This window comes from Macaca mulatta, chromosome 5, assembly GCF_049350105.2.
Source record: "Macaca mulatta isolate MMU2019108-1 chromosome 5, T2T-MMU8v2.0, whole genome shotgun sequence".
Lineage (NCBI taxonomy): Eukaryota > Metazoa > Chordata > Mammalia > Primates > Cercopithecidae > Macaca > Macaca mulatta.
Genome location: NC_133410.1, coordinates 38,436,541 through 38,457,669, shown reverse-complemented (window position 1 = coordinate 38,457,669; position 21,129 = coordinate 38,436,541). Strand labels below are relative to the sequence as shown.

Genomic DNA, 21,129 nt, shown 5'->3' with positions numbered 1-21,129 from the left:
CACCACACTTAGGAAGAAATTTACAACTATAAAAAGACAAATGGACTGGATTGTCAGTGTTTTTTTTTTCTTTCTTTTATAGGTGCTCTGAGGAAGAAAAGATGGTTTGGCATGGAGATGATCCTGAAGGTGTCACTTGAAGGACGAATAGGTTTGTGGTAGGTGGCGTAGGGAGCAGAGAGGCACCCACATGGAGAACAGGATGGATGAAGTCCTGGCTGTCAGAGGAGTGTGGGACTCTTCTATGGAAACAGCTGGGTGCCAGATTAGGGAGTTCTGGCTGGTTGGTCAAACTATGGAAATTCTCTTAAGTGCCAGCAAAGGAGTTTGGACTTTATCTAAGAGCCAGCAACAACAAATTGGTGGTGGCCTGTAGGCTGAATTCACACACAGACATGTTTTTTTTGGCCAGTGAGGTATTCTATAAATATTGGGGCACATATTTCAAAACTGGCAGCCCCAAGCTTCCGTTTCTCTTGAAAAAATCATATGATCTGGCACTACAGGGCCTGGATTCCTAAAAAACAACAATTCTATGGAGGTGAGCAACAGCTGGCTTCTTAAGATATGTGCCGTTCAGTAGTCCCTACCCTGTCACATGAACAATGCACAGCATTACCCCATAGCTTCACTTATCATGTCCCTTCTTTGGACACTGTAACCCCTGCCTTAGGCCAAGGGACTCTGTAACAATGAAAGCAACTATTATTTGGGGAACAAAGTGAAGGATGACAAACTCTAAAGGTGGATAAACTAAAAACAGGAAAAATAAGAAACTACTGCAATAATCAGAAGCAAGGTCATGTGGGCCTGGACTGAGTTGATGGTAGTTAGAATGAAAGTGACAGATGTGAGAGGTATTACAAAGGAAGGCTGTGACTGGGTGTGGGAGGGAGAGGAAGATTTCAGAGTTAGCTCTGAGATTTCAAATCTGAGTGGGAGTTACTGGCATTTACATATATTTCCTACAATTATTCCTGCGTAGTCAGTGTATATTTTCTTGGCAAATACTAACTCGTGAATATTGGCCACACAGCAAGAAGAATTTTCCAGCCTGAAGATATCTCTTTTCTCCTTCAAAGTATAAGGCAATGCTTTGATAGTCTTCATTAGTAGTGTCTTCAGAACCTGTAACAGAAGTTTACTGAGTAAAATATCTGAGCAAAATTTGTTTACCCTTTATTGCTAACCTGAAAATAAAATCTAAGAATGAGTGATCTAAAAATAGGTGATTAAAAACTCCTAACAGCAAACATCAATGTAATTATTAATGTCTGTTTTCGTCACAAAACATACCTATCACAATTACCCCAAATATTGACTCTGTTCCATCTTTTTTTTTTTTAACTCTAAATATGATCCAGGAGAGGAAATTATAAGGTTTTTGTTAGCAATACAAATGGAATCCATCCCTCTCAGCAATGCCTGGTTTAAACAATAGTCTGTATATTTGTCAGACAAGTAGGGAAGATGACATTCGAGTAGCCAGTAGATGCTGGTTAAAGATATGACTGTTTTTCCTTTGGCTTGGGGCTTAAATACATTAAGCATAGAGGAAGAAGGACCCCCAAAGCTGCTGGAATTCCAATTCATTGTTTACATTTACCTATGGGAGTTGGGGCCCAATAGAATACTAAAGTATAACAACCACCCTGTGCCTCCAGCTGGGGGAAAAGGGGGTTTATAAGAGAAAGGCATAAAGCAAAGTGGGCAAAAGTATGTGTGTGTTTTGAAGGTGGGAGGAGGCACACACACACACCCTTAATATACATACCTGATATAAGACAAATCATGTTCTTATAAACTTAGAAAAATTGCTTTAGTGAAATGGTGGTGGTAACATTAGGACAGAAATGTCATCTGTCAAGTTAAGCATTGGCAATTCTAAAGTTGCCTATCTGTACTTCCTTTTTTTTTTTTTAACTCTATTTTCTCTAATTATCTTAATGACTTCACAAGAAGTCATTTGGGAAGCCAAAGCATCCCAAGAAGCTTTTACCTAATTTGTTTCCTTGAAGACTGAAATAAATATTTTCTTGTGAATCCTAACATCAATTCTTATGGTCATTTTGTGAATTATAAAAAACAAAATAACACAAAAGAACAAATATTTTATGATTCCACTTATATGAGGTACCATGAATAGTCAAATTCATAGATACAGAAAGTAAAATCGTGCTTACCAGGGTCTAGGGAAAAGAGGGCAATGGGGAATTATTATTTAATGGGTACAGAGAAAGTCTGGGATGATGAAAAAGTTTTAGAGATGGACAGTGGTGATGGCCACATAACAACGTGAATGAATGTACTAAATTGTACACTTTTAAATGGAAATTTTATGTTATATATATTTTAGCACAATAAAACAAAACAAAACACAAACAACATTACGTATGGTCCATGAAATGAAAATTTGAAAATTATTTCAGTAGTTTCTAAAAATAATTGCAAACATGAGAAGAAAACCTCTAAGCAGGCATTCCCAGAATATCAAATTCTCCTTTGGACTGTCCAAATCTTTGAAAAACACATCTTGGGTATATCACTCTTCATCATTTGTAACTCGATTTTTAAATGAAAATATTTACATTTTCAAAAATCATCCTGCATTTTCTATCACCTTCATTTTGAAATCTTTGATTTACTACTGGCTGATAAATAGCAGGATTTGGGAAATCTAGCCTCTCTTGGAATTCACACAGAAAGATCCTTAATTTTTTAAAATAGTCCTTTTTAACAATACCATCTCACCTTGAAGTAGCAGGGATCTTTAAATCCAACACATAACATAGATACATGTGTGTCTATGTATAAATGATAAACATTTACACCAAGTGCATTCTTGTATGTATACCAATCTGATAATTAGATCATAAGCGACAAAGTGTTTTTATGATAAACATCTTGAAGAGAACTAGGGAAAAAATGATATTTACCAATAATATCTGCATAGATTTCCATTTTGTTGTGTTGCTGAGCCAGTGTGAAAGCTTCATTGTTACATTTGGACATGACAAGAAACTGGATGGCAGACCCATAGTCACCAAGCTGTAGAAAAAACCTGAAGCAAAGTACTTTCTTTAATTAGCTAGACTCTTATATGAGTTTGTGATTTATAAAATTTTTCAACCAGGGGAAACCATTTAAAAATCAAAATTTATTAGATAAATTGCAGTTCTTTTTTTTTTGAAATGGAGTCTCACTCTGTCACCCAGGCTGGAGTGCAGTGGTGCAATCTCGGCTCACTGCAGCCTCCGCCTCCTGGGTTCAAGCGATTTTCCTGCCTCAGCCTCCCAAGTAGCTGGAACTACAGGCATGCACCACGACACCCAGCTAATTTTTTGTATTTTCAGTAGAGATGGGGTTCACCATGTTGGCCAGGCTGGTCTTGAACTCCTGATCTCAGGTGATCCATCCATCTTGGTCTCCCAAAGTGCTGGGATTACAAGTGTGAGCCACCACACCCAGCATGCAGTTCTATATTATATGCTTACACTTGAAAGACATACTCTTGTCTGCTGACCACAACAGCCTTTGAATTTAAATACTTAGACCTGATAAAAAAAATAAAGACTAAATATTCCTTTTGAATTAATATATTTGATGATAGAAGGTGGAGGCTTACTTTTATGGTTAGTTTTTGAAAGTCCAAAAATATTAATGTATTATGTTACCTGGCTACCATTTTGGCTCCATCCGGAGACTGGGTCTCTCTAACAATACTGACAGCTTTTTCAGGATTATTGAGGTGATCCAGATAGATGCGGATTACACTTTGCCATTGTTTTGCATTCTCATAAGCCACAACAGCTTCTTTGTATCTGTAAAAACATAGCTCAGATAAACTTTTTTTAACACTGTCAATCTGGGGAGAAAATGTTGATAAGTGTTTAGGACACTTTTTCATGTTATTGATGGTGACTGCTTATTTTTCCTGAACTTCTTTTTCCTTTAACAGAAAAATACCAGGAACCATCCCACTAAAATGTTCTTTTTAGGAATTTGATAAATGAGCAGTAAAATATCAATATTAAATTGTATTTTCCCATCTGAATCAAAGCCATATATTTTTTTACATTTTACTGCTTTTTTTTTTTCCTTTTAAGTAGGAAGATTATAATAGTAATATAGAAAACATAGAAAGTGTAGATTTTTTTCACAATTATAGATACAGCTTCATGGTGATATATAAAACCTTTACATATCCTCAGTCACAAAGCTCGTACCTTTGTGTTGACCTCCAGATAGAGCTCAGGACCCCTCTTCAGTTCCTGACCGGCTCTCAGCTCCCTCCATTTCAACAAGACATTCGGTGTATATCTCTATTTCCTAAAGCTACTTTTCTAAAAGTGCAGGGTATTAAATCTCCTTTAAAAGTTTCTTAGTAGATATTTCCAAGTTAATTTCCAGAGGCTATAGAAAGTTACACTTCTTTAAAAATTTTTTTTTTTTATTTTTAAACTTGTTGTAGAGATGGGCTCTCTCTCTGTTGCCCAGGCTGTCCTCAAACTCCTGGCCTCAAGTGATCCTCCTGCCTTGGCCTCCCAAAGTGCAGGGATTCCAGGTGTAAGCCACCATGCCCAGCCCAAAAGTTACATTTCTATTGGTTGTGTACATATAAGCATATTTTGACAACATGGTTATTAGTTTAAAATAAGTATTTCCAAATATGGCAGGTTGCCTTAATTTAATTACTATTAGTGAGGTAGAACCTTTTCATGTTTACATCAAATGCAATTTCATAATTGTATTTCCTCCTCTGGCACTTGTGTTCTTGTCTTTAGCCCATTTTCCTATTAGTGTCTTTGAGTTTCTTGTATTAAGTAGTGGGAGATCTTTGTATGTTTAGGATATTAACTATCCATTGCTATATTTTAACTGTACTACAATAGAGTTATAAATTTTTAAATACAGTTAAAATATAGCAATGGATAGTTAAGCAGCTTAAACAAGCTTAAACAAGCAGCCCTATGTGGCTTCAGCAAGCAGCTGTATGTGTGGAATTCATGTTTCTTCACTTTTTTTTCCCCCTGCATCTGTGATTTATACAATAATAATCCTCCTTAATAAAATAACAATCACTTTATTTTCATGCCATATTATATCAAAATTTCAACTTCCACTATAAAACCCTCAAATAAAAAGAGATATTAATCTATATTGGAGTATATAAAAGAAACACTGAGATATATGAGGTACAGGAAGATTTTAATAGTCTGGCACTTCAGGCCAACAAAGGATTAAATAAAGGTGTTTTCTGTGTTTCTCTACTTTGCCTTTCTTACAGGGTTGCAAATATCAATGGTTAATTTGTAAAGCTTATATTACTTTAAATCGGTATAAATTTGAGAAAGTGTACAAACCTTCCATCTGCTTCCTTGGCTTTGGCATACTGCAAATGGATCTTAGGAGAAGAAACGTGGGGCAGAAGATCACCAACTTTTGCCCTGGAAAAGTAGGTCCAGGAGAACAATATGAGTACCATGTTCACTCCAAAAGTAGCCTGCTATAACCAAATGTTAGGTTTTAGGATGCAAAAAACAGTTATTACTATCTTTCAAAAATCTTGGTTCCTGGCAGGATGCAGTAGCCTGTAATCCCAGCACTTTGGAAGGGTGAGGCGGGCAGATCACCTGAGTTCAGGGGTTCAAGACCAGCCTGGACAACATGGTGAAATCCTGTCTCTACTAGAAAAATAAAGTACAAAAATTAGCCAAGCATAGTGGCGGCATGTCTGTAATCCCAGCTACTCAGGAGGCTGAGGCAGAGAATTGCTAGAACCCAGGAGGTGGAGGTTGCAGTGAGCTGAGATCGTGCCACTGCGCTCCAGCCTGAGCAACAGAGTGAGACTCTGTCTCAAAGAAAAAAAAAAAAAGAAAAAAAAAAAAGAAAAGAAAATCTTGGCTCCTATGGGTAAAAGCTGATTTAATTGCTGTTTCTCCTAACACCCACTCCACTCCCACCCCCAAGGGTAGGAAAATGGTTAGTCCATTAACTCTGTTAGGACAAGGGGGTTTTTGTTTTTTCCTACTAAGGATTTCTCCACACCAAACCAGGAGAATGTGCTATTCTTTGGAAAAAGAACTATTAATATGAACTTATCTAAGGAGAACAAAAGAGATGAAGGGCAGGTCTAGATAGGGGAACAGAATGGACAGGGAGAAAGCATTGCAAGGAGGCAAGTGGGGAGACCCCAGAGGCACATTCATTTCCAATCCTGTTCAGAAACAAACCGCAGGCAGCTCTTACCAATTCTTAGAGCGGATGTAAACAGATGCTGCTTTGTCATAGTAGAGACCTTTTTCATACAGCTGGGCTGCTTCTGAAAATTGCTAAAATAAGACAGGATTATTAAAATACTAAGTTATTATGTACAAAAGACCATATGAATATTGATGCAGACAAAAGAGGACCTTCATATTCTCCAATATGGCTCCACAGTCTCTTTTAAGGACCCTGCTGGGATGCTTGAGGGCTTGGTTAACCCCTCGACGTATGTCTCCCATTCTTATGGACATCTGGGCCACTCCAGCCAGACAAGCTTCATCATGTTCCTGCAATCACAAGGCAAATACTAACAAATCAGATTCTAACTTAACACCATGTGTTTAAGAAAGAACAATGAATTTAACTCTAAAATGAGTCCAAAGGTTATGGTTTACTTTTATCTTTTCAGGGAAGTCTCATGATTTTAAAATAACACTTGGGTCTTTTTTTTAAAAAAACCAGCTATTACAAAATTATATTTTGTTCTGTGAAAGCCTAGATCAACTTCATGCTTAAGACCAAATTTTTACTATCCCTCATATATCTTGACCTTTTCCTTTTCTTTTTTTTTGAGATGGAGTCTCGCTCTGTTGTCCAGGCTGGAGTGCAGTGGCGTGATCTCTGCTCACTGCAAGCTCCGCCTCCTGGGTTCAAGCCATTCTCCTGCCTCAGCCTCCCGAGTAGCTGGGACTACATGTGCCCACGACCACGCCCGGCTAATTTTTTGTATTTTTTAGTAGAGACGGGGTTTCACCGTGCTAGCCAGATGGTCTCGATCTCCTGACCTCGTGATCCGCCTGCCTTGGCCTTCCAAAATGCTGGGATTACAGGCATAAGCCACCGTGCCCGGCCACCCTCATATGTCTTTTTGGTATAAAATTTTATATAAGAAGTAATATACTGGCTATATAGCATAAATGCTATGAATAAAATTAAGAAGAAAACCATTTATCAAATTGCAGATTTCTCTATGAGGCATGATTAAACATAAAAACTTTGTTTCTTTAGTAATTGTTAAATTCATTAAAGATACCAAAGACAGCTAAAGAACTCACCAAATAACTAATCTCTACTAGTAAGATATAATGTCAGATTATATTTTATCTAAAGCAGCATGTCTAGTAAAATTTTCTGTGATGAGAGAAATGTTCTATATCTGCCCTGTCCAATATGGTAGCTACTGGGCATTTGAAATACGGCTAGTGTAACAGAGGAATTGAATTTTAAATTTTATTTAACTTTAAATAATTTAAGTAGACACATGTGGCTAGTGGTTACTGTATTTGATGGTGCAGATAAAGAATGAACTAAAATTGATGTAGCCAGACAAAGAAAATGTCAAAAACCTAAGAGATAAATGAGCAAAGGAAATGATCAGACAATTCATTAAAAAATACAAGTGGAAACAAAATACAATTGGCCAATAAATAAAAACATGCTCAACTTCACCAATAATCAAATATACATAAAATAAAATATCTTTATTTGCTTACAGAATTGGTAGAGATAAAACAACTGATAACATTCAGCTTCGCTGAGAATGAAGGGGGCACTATCATACATGGAGTGTGTGTGAATCACTACAATTTCTTTTGAACAGCAATTTAGCCATGTCAAAAATGAAAAGTACACTTTGTAACCTAGAAATCTAACTCATAGGAAAATATTCTTCAGAAATACTATCATAGGTAGCTAAAGATACATGTACTAAGTAGAATATTCATTGTAGTGATTTTTAAAAATGAATTTAATTTTTTAATTTTTATTTTTTAATTTAAAAAAGTTGTTGTTTTTTTAAAGAGACTGGGTCTCATTCTACTGCCTAGGCTGGAGTGCAGTGATGCAATGCTACCATACCCAGCTAATTTTTTATTTTTAAATTTGTAGAGATGGGCCAGGCGCGGTGGCTCAAGCCTGTTATCCCAGCACTTTGGGAGGCTGAGGTGGGCAGATCACTTGAGGCCAGGAGTTCAAGATCAGCCCGGCTAACATGGCAAAACTCTGTCTCTATCAAAAATACAAAAATTAGTCAATTATGGTGGCACATGCCTGTAATCCCAGCTATTCAGGAGGCTGAGGTACGAGAATCACTTGAACCCAGGAGGTAAAGGTTGCAGTTAGCCAGGATGGCACCACTGCACTCCAGCCTGGGTGACACAGTGAAAGACCGTCTCCAAAAGAAAAATAAACAAATGAATTTGTAGATATGGTGGTCTTGTTTTGTTGTCCAGGCTGGTCTTGAACTCCTGGTGTCAAGCATTAGTTAGACTCACTTTTCTTTTTTACTTTTTTATTTGAGACAGAGTTTCCCTCTTGTTGCCCAGGCTGGAGTGCAATGGTGCGATCTCAGCTCACTGCAACCTCTGCTTCCCGATTCAAGTGATTCTCCTGCCTCAGTTACCCGAGTAGTTGGGATTACAGGTGTGTGCCACCACACCTGACTAATTTTGTATTTTTAGTAGACATAGGGTTTAACCATGTTGGCCAGGCTGGTCTCCTGATCTAAAGTGATCCACTGGCCTCGGCCTCCCAAAGTGCTGGGATTACCAGCATGAGCCACTGTGCCCAGTCCTGGACCCACTTTTTTTTTTTTTTGAGACACAGTCTCACTGTGTTGTCCAGGTTGGGGTGCAATGGCACGATCTCGGCTGACTGCAACCTCCGCCTCCTGGGTTCAAGCGATTCTCTCTGCCTCAGCCTCTCGAGTAGCTGGGATTACAGGCGCCCATCACCATGGCTGCTAATTTTTGTATTTTTAGTAGAGATGGGGTTTTGCCACATTGGCCAGACTGGCCTGGACTCACTTTTCATGTTAACATATTTTGGTGATTTTTCAAATTAGCTATCATGAGGTTGCATTACTTTTGTAATAAAAATGCTATATATAAAACGGAAAGTCAAAAGATTTTCAACCTTCACAAGACATCACCTAACTTAAAAACAGTAATTATTATTATAAATCTTAGCTTTTTAAGCTAGAATTCTGGGATGGGAAAAAGAGGTAGCATAGTGGGTCATGCTTTCCAGGGTCATCTTGAAAGATACAGTATGAGACAGAAATGGCAGAACAACGTTTTATGGATTGGGAATTCACTTTCAAAATGGTTACTGAAACTTTTTTTTTTCTTTCTTTGAGATGGAGTCTTACTCTGTCACCCAGGCTGTAGTGCAGTGGCACGATCTTGGCTCACTGCAACCTCCACTTTCTGGGTTCAAGCAATTCTTCTGCCTCAGCCTCCCGAGTAGCTGGGACTACACGCGTGTGCCACCATGCCTGGCTAAGTTTTGTATTTTTTTTTAGTACAGACGGGGTTTCCCCATATTGGCCAGGCTGGTCTTGAACTCCTGACCTCGTGATCTGCCCACCTTGGCCTCCCAAAGTGCTGGGATTACAGGTGCGAGCCACCGTGCCCGGCCTACTGAAACTTTTAAAAAGAGCAAAAGGAAAAAGCTTATGAAAATCATAGCCTGTAGGTAAGAAAGGATAAAAAACTTATTTCCAACTTTACTTAGACTTATATTAAGAATGTAAAACTTATCAGACTGATAAAAATATTGTCTTCGTCAGATTTTAAGAGCTTGAAGTGTTTTAAAATGATTTAACTATTTCCTTGCAAGGTTGTTAGTAAACCAAAGAAAAGGCTCACCTGCTAGATATGAAATATAATACAAATAAGACCATGATTTTTAAAAATGAAACTGAAAATGAACCCAAAGATAATTAGGCATATCTTATCTTTATCCAAGGTTACCTTATTGTCACCTGTTATTCCTTTCTCATAATGAGCCAAAGCATTTACATAATCACCCCTGAAAAAAAAAAGAGTGACTTTTAATATTTATTTTAGAATTTTATTTACATACACTTTTTCCTTTTTTTTTTTTTCTTTTTTTTAGAGACAGGGTCTTACTCTGTTGCCCAGGCTGGAGTGCAGTGGCACAATCACAGCTCACTGTAGCCCCGACACCTCACTGGCTCAAGTGATCTTCCAGCCTCAGCTTCCTGAGTAGTTGAGACTACAGGCATGTGCCACCATGCCTGGCAAATTAAAAAAAAAAAAAATTTGTAGGGACAAGGTCTCACCATGTTGCCAAGGCTGGTCTTGAACTCCTGGGCTCAAATGATCCACCACCTCGGCCTCCCAAAGTGCTAGGATTACAGGCATGAGCCACCACTGGGGAGTAGTAGATCAATTTACAAATACAGGATTTAAAGGATAATCTTTGTCATTGAGTTGCTTAAGCTCACAAAAGATGTGGAACACTACAGATGCATTCTTTCAAAGTGCAGTATGTCATTATCTTACTACTTTAAAAGTAATTATTAAGCTGGGTTATGCTATACTGTAAGGTACTTACTGTGTGGTATGCTAGGCATTTTGAGGAGCTACATTAATTTTCTTTTTAAATTCCAGGGTACATGTGCAGGATGTGCAGGTTTGTTACATAGGTAAACATGTGCCACGGTGGTTTGCTGTACCTATCAACCCATCACCTAAGTGTTAAGCCTAGCATGTATTAGCTTTTTTTTCTGATAAGAAGCTACATTACTTTTATTGGCTACTTTTGGTTAATTATCTCCTTTGGGGCACTAAATGACAATCACGTGACGATAAAACACTTTTTTTTTTTTTTTTTAACCAAAAGCCCAGTATTTACAAGAATATATATTGAGGGAATCTAGAGGGCCATCAATTTATTAAAGGGTAGAAGTGGAGGAATACATTGGGGATTATAGTGCTGAGGGCCCTGGTTCTTATACCGAGAAAAAGTATTAATATACATGATATAAATAATATTCCTGGGCCAGGCATGGTGGCTTACGCCTGTAATCCCAGCACTTTGGGAGGCTGAGGCACACGGATCATGAGGTCAGGAGTTCAAGACCAGCCTGACCAACGTGGTGAAACCCTGTCTCTACTAAAAATACAAAAATTAGCTGCGTGTGGTGGCATGTGCCTGTAATCCCAGCTACTCGCGAGGCTGAGGCAGGAGAATTGCTTGAACGCAGGAGGCGGAGGTTGTAGTGAGCTGAGATTGCACCACTGTACTCCAGCCTGGGTGACAGAGCAAGACTCCATCTCAAATAATAATAATAATAATAATAATAATAATAATAATCCCTTCCTGTGACTGATGCTAACATGGATCTGCATATACAGAAGACTTTTATTATTTCAACTTATTTTCATTGTTTGGGATAGAATGAATCAGTGATTTGCCTAAGATACTTTTTGGGATCTATCTTCCTCTAAGAAACCATCTTCTCCAGAATAAATTAATCAGCTCTGAAATGGCATGATTTGAGATCTACCTTATCACTACTTTATCAGCTTAGACAAGTTACTAAACCTCTCTAAGCCTCATTCACTTTCCTCATCTATTAATGTAGAAGGACATTTTTGGAAAAGGAGCTGTTCTGCGGTTGAGAACTTTCTTTTGTTCAGCCTAGGACTCCATAGTCAGCAATATTCCTAAATGGAAATTTCCAATACAGACCTGATTACATCAACCAAGCTAGGGATTTTACCTGAGAATAGGGAAGAGACATCCTCCGGAGATATCCCTAGCTCAGCTGATGTAATCCATTGAGTAGACAGTTCCTCCCACAGGAGCCTGAGGTTTTCCTTGGGCAAGCTAAATTAATACTTTGGAACTCTCACTTTATTTTTTGTTATTTTAGCTCACTGGATTATTTATTATTTTATTTTAAAGCTCTCATATGGAACTAGCTCATTAGTTTAATCCCAGACTTTAGTAAGTTAAATCTCACCAAGACCTGATAGACTGGCCCTGCTTTGACCTAATCAAGGTCTTGGATGCATAATGAAACAGACGGTTGAAATTGAACACAGGCCTAGGGTCTTAGGTGTCAAAGTCAGTAGCTGGTGGCTATTCAGGTATTTGATGACAATGAACTATACTTAAGTTAGTTCCCATTATCACAAGGAAATTCCTTCAGACTGTTGGGGGCTAGAGTGTGTGTACACTAGGGTCTGAAGATCTGCATACAAATATCAGTGAAAGCTTTGAGAATCGGTGGCTTCACAGTCAAGTGGTGAGCAGAAAGGGTTAGAAACGACAACACGCAGGCTTTCAACTGACTTCAGTTCATCTGACCATGAGACATGTTTGAGAATTTGTTACAACACTTCAAATTTTCCTGAAGGAAGTGAAAAATCGAAGTGTTCTGGATGGTCCAACGGCTTACTGGGGTGTCTGTACTCCGACAGGGCATGGTGGATCATCTTTTCTCCTTAGCACAGAAGTTTTATATTCTAAGACTCAGTCATCCTCAGGATGCAGGTGGAGGGCCAGGGGACCGGGGCCCTGTCTCTTGTGTTACGTACAAAGATTCCAACGTGCACTTTTTGGTATATGCATTTATAAGGAACAGAAATCTGGCAAACTTCATCAGATTGATTAAGAAGAAATAAAATCTCTAAAATGTTTTTAATCTGTAGAACAGAAAACTTGAAAGAAGATACCATGTTTAGAAATGAAAGAGTACTTTTCTTTTTTTGAAACAGGGTCTTGCTCCACTGCCTAGGCTGGTGTATAGTGGCGTGATCACAGCTCACAGCAGCCTCAACGTTCTGGGCTCAAGTGATCCTCCCACCTTAGCTTCTCCAGCAGCTGGGACTGCAGTCACGTGAGCCCAGGCTTGGCTTTTTTTTTTTTTCTTTGTAGAGACAAGTTCTCATTATGTTGCCAAGGCTGGTCTCACACTCCTGAGCTCAAGCAGTCTTCCTTCCTTGGCCTCTCAAAGAGCTAGGATTATAGGCATGAGCCACCATGCGTGGTACAGAGTACTTTTTGATAGAGTAACTCCTACAACATGAATTTATGTGTCAGTATTCTCAATGAATCCAAAGTCTCTATGACAGTAAAGTAGAACTATGTGAAATGTTTTTAGAAAAAAATCAAATGTTATAACTATATTTTCTTTGTTTAAAGACAAATCTTTTTCCATATTTTAATATTTTTGAATGTTGGAATGTATCATAATAAATGTCAAAATGTCTGGTTGTCATTACACATACATGTACAAACTTATATTTGCAAATGAATTATTCATTTATTTTCTCTGCAGATATTTACATTGGTAGCACCAACCATGGCTGAATGTTAACTTAAAACTGGATCCTAAATGCCTCTAAAATTACACTTCGATGCAACGCTGCAATGAAAATGTATAGTCTGTCAATTAAGACTATTGACAATTAAGAGGGTCTAGCAATTAAGAGCACTAGAAAATTCTAAATTTCTCAGAATAGATTATGGAATTTCCAAAGGCAAGAGAGATTTGTGACTCCTATTCATGCATCATGAAGGACTATTACTCAAGCCCTCAATATCCTCCTGGGAAGAGCTTTTGGCTTGAATTGCAATACCAATTGTCTAATTTTCATACACATGAAACCCAAAAAACTATAATTAAAAAAATCATTTAGTTAAAAAAATGTATGTTATCTGTGAAGTACAAGTGTAGGTCTTTGTGTGCATATATTGGGTACTGGTGAAGTCTGGACTGTTAGTGTACTCATACCTGAATAGTGAAAAATGCACCCAGTGGGTAATTTTTCAACCCTCATCCACCCTCCCACCTTTTGGAGTCTTCAGTGTCTATTATTCCTCTCTGTATGTCCTTGTGTACCCATGGTTGAGCTCCCACTTATGAAGGAAAACATGCAGTATTTGATTTTCTGAGTTACATCCCTTTGGCCTCCAGTTCCATCCATGTTGCTGCAAAAGACACAATTCATTCTTTTTTTATGGCTGAGTAGTATTCTGTGGTGTGTGTGTGTGTCTGTGTGTGTGTGTACACCACATTTCCTTTCTCCAGTGCTCTACTGATGGACACTTAGGTTGATTCCTTACCTTTGCTATTATGAATAGCGTTGCAATAAACATATGAGTGCAGGTATCTTTTTGATGTAACGATTTCTTTCCCTTTGGGTATACACTCAGTAGTGGGATTGCTGGGTTGAATGGTAGTTCTAGTTTTAGTTCTTTGAGAAATCTACATACTGTTTACCATAAAGGTTCTATTAATTTACATTCCTATCAACAGTATATAAGCATTCCCTTTTCTCCACATCCTTACCAACATCTATTATTTTTAGATTTTTTAATAATAGCTATTCTGACTGGTGTAAGATGGTATTTCATTGTGGTTTTAATTTGCATTTCTCTGATGATTAATGATATTGAACATTTTTTCATATTTTTATTGGTTGCTTATATGTCTTCTTTTGAAAAATGTCTATTTATGTCCTTTGCCCACTTTTTAATGAGGTTATTTGTTTTCTTCTTGTTGAGTTGTTTGAGTTCCTTGCAGATTCTGGATATTCGCTTGCTATTGGATGCATAGTTTGCAAATACTTTTTCCCATTCTGTTGGTTGTCTATTTGCTCTGCTGATTGTTTCTTTTGCTGTGCAGAAGCTTTTTAGTTTAAGTCCCATTTGTCTACTCTTGTCAGAAAAAACTATAATTCTAAGCAAATAGAAAATGTAGACCAAACCTTGGTGTTTTTCACTATGGTTTGAAATTACAGAGCAAATCCTCAAAGTGTTAAAGGAGGTCAGAACCATGAACATAAGTTAGGAAAAGCAGTGTGATGCTATGCATAGTTGTTGATGGCCACATGTGATTAAAAATAATATTTAGGCTGGGCACAGTGGCTCACGCTTATAATCCTAGCACTTTGGGAGGCTGAGTTGGGAGGATCACTTGAGCTCAGGAGACCAGCCTGGTCAAGATGGTGAGACCCTATCTCTCTAAAAATTAAAAAAAATTTAAAAATTAGCCAGGCATTGTGATGCGTGCCTATAGTCCCAGCTACTGAGGAGGCTGAGATGGGAGGATCACTTGAGCACAGGAGTTCGAGGCTGCGGTGAGCTATGATCATACCACAGCACTCCAGCCTGGGTAACACAGAGAGATCCTGTCTCTATTAAAAATAATAATAAAATGATAATAATAACATTTAGATTCTAAATGCAGAAACAGCTTAGATCCAGACTTAGATTTTGATGCTGAAAACTTAAAGTGGATAATGCATGGATAAGACATTAGAAAAAACATTTTTCAGATATATAATTAATATAGTATTTTTTCTCTAAAAAAATTATTAAATCAATGGAGGGCCTTATCATTAATGGAAGTTTTGAACTAAAGATATTTGCAGTCATTGGCTACTGACTGAAATGTATAAAAACAGACTTACGCGAATTCAAGCTGAATAGCATATTCTTTTGATATAAAAGGAATCTGGTCTGGGGCCAAACGCTTTGCCAGTTGTAGAGCACTGTCCCAATGCTGTAAATCCCTTCTCATCTGTTAAGAAGAGAAAGACCTTAACTTTAAATGAGCAAAATTATTTTGCAAAGTTACCACCAAGAGCTAGTTTTAATAAAACTAATTACAAAACCTTTTTGTTTAAATAATGAAACTTGATCTTTACAATGATAATATATTACTATAGCATGCATTCTCAATAGGGTTGACAGAGCCCTGAAGAAGGCAAAAACTGATTCTTGGAGGGGCAAAAAAATCTTAGCTATTACAATGGTTTGTGGCCCTCCAAAACTCAATCTTATCTAACAAAATCTTAGTCCTTAGTATTTAATTTTTCTCAGTAGGGAGTAATCAAATTAAATTAATGTAATCAATTAAAGTTAATTTTTATTTTTAGAAGGTAGTGATTTTAAAAAGTTGAGAACACTTTGCTATAGGAATTGGTGTGTTTTTCTCAGAAAATCTGAAGCTATATCACAACACGAGTAATAGCAAATGTAACTAAAATGTAAATATATTTTCTTCCTAGTTCCTGTGGTCTTTTATCTCTGCCTGGTACATAATTGTAAATATAAACTAATCATTAAAGAATCTTTCAAAGTTCATTCCTCACTTTATTCATACTTTCCAAACAATAATAGCTAACATTTTTCAAGTGTCATTATCTGCCAGATACTGTTCTAGGGGATTAGCTTATTTATCTTTCATGACTACCCTTTTGCAACGTATTAACACTTTCTTGTATCCATTTTAGAGATCCAGAAACTGAGGCAGAGAGGCTCCTCTGTACATAAGGTTACACAACTGGTGCACCACGGAGCTGGGCAGCAGGGCTCTGCCTCTGAACTTTTCACCTGGTTAACTCATCAGCTTTCAAACTGAGGTTAAAGAGTAATCACCCCTCTCCATTATCAATCCATTACCTCAAATTCTTTCCAAGTCTAGCAGCACATGACCAGTGCCCACAGTTAAATGCAGAAGAGTTGAGATGACATCTTTCCCCTCAGTCATCGCAGCCATATTCCCATTTCAGTGAGTACTAATCCAAGTTTTGAAAACTTCTCAGGGTGTCCCAATTATCTTAAATAACACTGTAAAATTACCTACATTTTTCTTAAAGTTAATTTAGTTCACTTAAAATTTAAAAATGAGAATTTGCTATAGAATGATTTGTAAAAGGAAAGCTGTAAAATTAAAAAATGCTTCCAAAACAACCTCTTTTACATAGTTGTAGAAATGAAAGTTTTAGGTGAAATAATATTAATGATTACAACAGCTAATGATATGTCTTTACTATTGATCATGCACTGTGCTAAAAGATCTCGTTCTCATTTGTAAATCTTTACAAATATCCCGTGAGCTAGATATTATTCTTCTTACTTTAAAGAAATAGGATCTAGGGCTCAAAAAGGTTAAATAACATGTCCAAGCTTACACAGAGCTGGAATTTGAACCCAGAAATGTCTGACTGTGAAGTCTGCGCTCCTCACTGCAAGTCGATATGGCCACGCTTCCCTTCTTCCCTGCCCTTGAACTAACTAGGCCCTTCATCCTGCTCTAGGCCCTCTCCTGCAATGCTCACCTCTGGGAAACCAGTGATGGTACACTAGTCCTTAGCTCACCTCTTAATACACAACAGAATTTCACACAATAAGGATAAATGTGCCTCGGTTTTCCCATCTGGAAAACAGAGAAAAAACCAATCCTATCTCATAGGATTGTTGTGAGGGTTTAATGAGTTAATACCTGTCAAGTGCTTAGAAAAGTGCCTGGCCCACGTAAGCACTCAATATATGATGATATTTTTCCTTGTATACGTTTTTGTAATTTACACAATCTGTTCTCTTCGGACACACTTAGATTTCAATTAGTAATGTTGTAATACCATGCATTTTATGCCTCCACAAAATGCAGAATAAACATATTTTTGAATTATGATTTTAATGAAAAATAATATAATTAATGAGTACTCAGGGGTTCTTAAACTGACATGTTTGAATTCTAGGAGGGGGAAGGCATATAGTGTCTGTGCTGAGAAATTTTAATTATATAGAAGGGGTGATCCTCCTTTGCATATTCTTATGCTCTTTCCTTTTTTTTTTTGAGACAGAGTCTCCCTCTGTCACCCAGGCTGGAGTGCAGTGGTGCAATCTTGGCTCACTGCAACCTCTGCCTCACAGATTCAAGCGATTCTCCTTCCCCAGCCTCCAAGTAGCTGCGATTACAGGCTCACTGCAACCTCTACCTCCCAGGTTCAAGCAGTTCTCCTGTCTCACCCTCCTGAGTAGCTGGGATTACAGGCACATGCCACCACGTCCGGCTAATTTTTGTATTTTTAGTTGAGATGAGGTTTCATCATATTGGTCAGCTGGTCTCAAACTTCTGACCTCAGGTGATCCACCCACCTTGGCCTCCCAAAGTGCTGGGATTAGAGGCGTGAGCCACTGCGCCAGGCCCCATTTTTTTTCCCCCCATTTCCCCACTGGATACCTCTTACACAATTTCCATTCTTATTTGCTGCCATACCTCCAGGGCAGCAATAGGACAGCTGGATGCAAGGTACAGGTCCTGAGCCAGGTTATAATCGTTGGTAAACATGGCAAGGTGTCCTGCCAAAAGATTGTAGTCCTCTATTCCCTACAAATAAAAGCAATTTTGATGAGAAAAAAATGTAAGAGTTTAACTTTTTTTTTTTTTAAAGGACTTTGATCATTAGAAGTGGTAATATTCTATCGATTCACTTGTTTAAGAGTTAGGTAAGATTAAACGGAAAAAGTTTAGACTGCATTTAACTTAAAATAGCATTTAAATCTTAACTTACTTGATAATTCTATAACATGCTGTTTACCTTTATTTGTTCCAAGGACATCACCATGCCAACATTTCCAATTCTCCGATAAACACGGATTGCAAACTCCACTTCCATGTGATGTAGACAAGCTCTGGCCAACTCATTCCAGGCAGCCTCATCATTCAGAATCCTGCACATTTCCCAAGCATCAGAGAACCTGGGATGTAAGTACATAAGCTTAATCAGAACGCTCCACTTGCCACGTTAGGCAATTTTCAGACTACATGTTATCTAACAGTGTGCCCCAGATAAATTGTCTAAAACATTTCTTAACCTGTAATCGTCATTTGCAAGTAATGAAAAGACACTTAAGCTTTCTTCCTTTGTGCAGATAAATGTTTTTCCCTGAATTTCTTTTATCAATCTGAATCTACTCTGTAATCAGCCTACTCAATTAACAACTAAACTAATGCTATTCATTTATTTCTTTTTATTTCACACATAGATGAATATTATTTTTGTTCTCCATAAGTCTAATAAAATTAGTATTCTATTCCTATAAATTTAGAAGTTTAAAACAGGGGTCAGCAAACTATGGCTCATGGGCCAAATCTAGTCAGATGCTGTTTTGAAAATACAGCTTGAGTGGAACAAAGTCACTCATCAGCCCATTCTTTTTTTTTTTTTTTTTTGAAGACAGAGTCTTGCTCTGTCGCTCAGGGTGGAGTGCAGTGGCGCAATCTCACTTAACTGCAACCTCGGCCTCCCCAGTTTGTTATTCTCCTGCCTCAGCCTCCTGAGTAGCTGGGACTACAGGTTGCGCACTACCACGCCAGCTAATTTTTTGTATTTTTAGTAGAGATGGGGTTTCACCAAGTTAGGCAGGATGGTCTTGACCTGCTGACCTCGTGATCCACCCGCCTTGGCCTCCCAAAGTGCTGGGATTACAGGTGTGTGCCACCGCACCCGGCCCAGCCCACTCTTTAATGGATTGTCTGTGGCCACTTTCCGGCTACAACAGCCAGCCTGAGTAGCTGTGATAGAGACCCTGTGGCCCTTAAAGCTTGAAATATTTACCATTTGGACCATAACAGAAAAGGTTTTCAGACCTCTGGTTTAAAACATGAACATAAATGCCAATTAAACTTTTGGTGGAACCTCTACATGAGTGAATATATTACATTCATCTATCTATTCATTTATCCATTTATCTATTCACCTATTCATTTTTCCATCCAACACACATTTACTGAGCTCCTCTTATGTGCTTGGAAACATGACACAAAAATCAACCACAGTTGCTGTCCTTAAGGCAGTCACAATTGGGGAAGGTGGAAGAGACAGATAAGGAAACAAATGACTATAACACAGTTTGACAGAAGTAACTGAGTACTTACAATAGATAACTCTTGGTGCTAAGTCTTTTGCATAAATTCCCTTACCCTAATAACACTACCTACTAAGTATTATTATTATTTCTCCTTTAAAGATTAGGAAAGTGAGGCTTACAGATGTTAAAAGACTAGCCCAAGGCACACAGAGATAAGTGGTGTCATGCTCTTAACCACTGTGTATACTGCATCCTGGCTCTGAGGCAACACATCAGAAAGACCCCAAGCAGGACTGCTTGTGGTGGTGGGGAAGTCGGGGAAGGCTTCCTGGAGCAGCAGATGGCTCCACTAATTTCTGATGGGTAAAGAAAGAGGGGTTACTACATTCAGAGATAGCGAAAGGGCACTCCAGGAAGAATCATGAAATATATGCAATTTCAGCAGCCAGTGGAACAGAGAGGGAGTTGAGTGGAAACAGCTGAGCTGGTCTTAAATCATGAAGTGCCTAGTAGGTCATGGAGGTCCCCCAGGAATTTGGATTTGTTTGTAAAAGCAATAGGAAGTCGCTAAAGTATCTTGAGCAGGGAAATGAGGGGATCAAATCACATTTTCAAAAGTGTGTGGAGAACAGATGAGATCGTTATAAGGCTACTGGCAGACACAGCAGTTAGGAAGTGGAGAGTTACATTACACGTTATTCCAAGTGAGGGCCTGGGTAAAGACAAGGGAACACAGGAGGAGGAAAGGAGCTGGTGTATGTGTGTGTTAAGGCATGTGCATGTGTGATTAGAGTGAGGGAAAATAGGGGTCTGTGGAAATTGATGAGTTCAGTTTTAGAAAGGGCAAGTTTGAAGAGCTCATGGACTTCCAAGTACATATGACTGGAAGGTAGTTGTAAGTACAGGTTTAAGATAAAGACACAGATTTTAAAGTCAACTTCATATGGGTGGTATGTTGAGCCATGTTAAGCAGAGGAGATTTACTCAGGAAGAATAATTAGAGTAAGAAGAGAAGGAAACTCATGAGACCCCAATAAACAGCACATTTAAGAGAGGCTCAGAAGAATTAGAACGTCAAAGGAAATTCACAGTGGCTCTAGGAGATAAGAGAAAAAAACAGGAAAAGGAAATTACAAGCAAAGCAAAAATCAAACTTCATTATGATGAAATCAAGATATTGTTGACATAATTAGGTTTATTAGGATTTCACAATAACTGGGCTCTTTGGAAGCTTAGAAACTGTTTTGTTCTTACGGGCTTTCTTACAATAAAGTACTCATAATAAAAACAGCTTACTATCTTATCTGAGCCTCACAATACCCCTGTGAAATGAACAAGGGAAGTGCTGTTATCTCCATCTATTGAATAGGATTTGACATTTTATCAAAAAGACACCTGCACTCATATGTTTGCTGCAGCACTATTCACAATAGCAAAGTC

The 21,129-nt window shown here is 38.1% G+C and overlaps 1 protein-coding gene across 2 annotated transcripts in view; it reads right to left on the bottom strand.

The window, feature by feature from the left end:
- WDR19 (WD repeat domain 19) overlaps positions 1-21,129 on the bottom strand; it is a 93,694-nt gene that overhangs the window by 29,270 nt on the left and 43,295 nt on the right. For both annotated transcript variants that reach the window (NM_001266872.1, XM_028848010.2), the window contains 10 exon segments: positions 1,016-1,128; positions 2,937-3,061; positions 3,675-3,821; positions 5,364-5,447; positions 6,250-6,332; positions 6,414-6,554; positions 10,020-10,077; positions 15,498-15,607; positions 18,095-18,205; positions 18,417-18,576. In NM_001266872.1, the coding sequence (NP_001253801.1) occupies positions 1,016-1,128; positions 2,937-3,061; positions 3,675-3,821; positions 5,364-5,447; positions 6,250-6,332; positions 6,414-6,554; positions 10,020-10,077; positions 15,498-15,607; positions 18,095-18,205; positions 18,417-18,576 (1,132 nt within the window).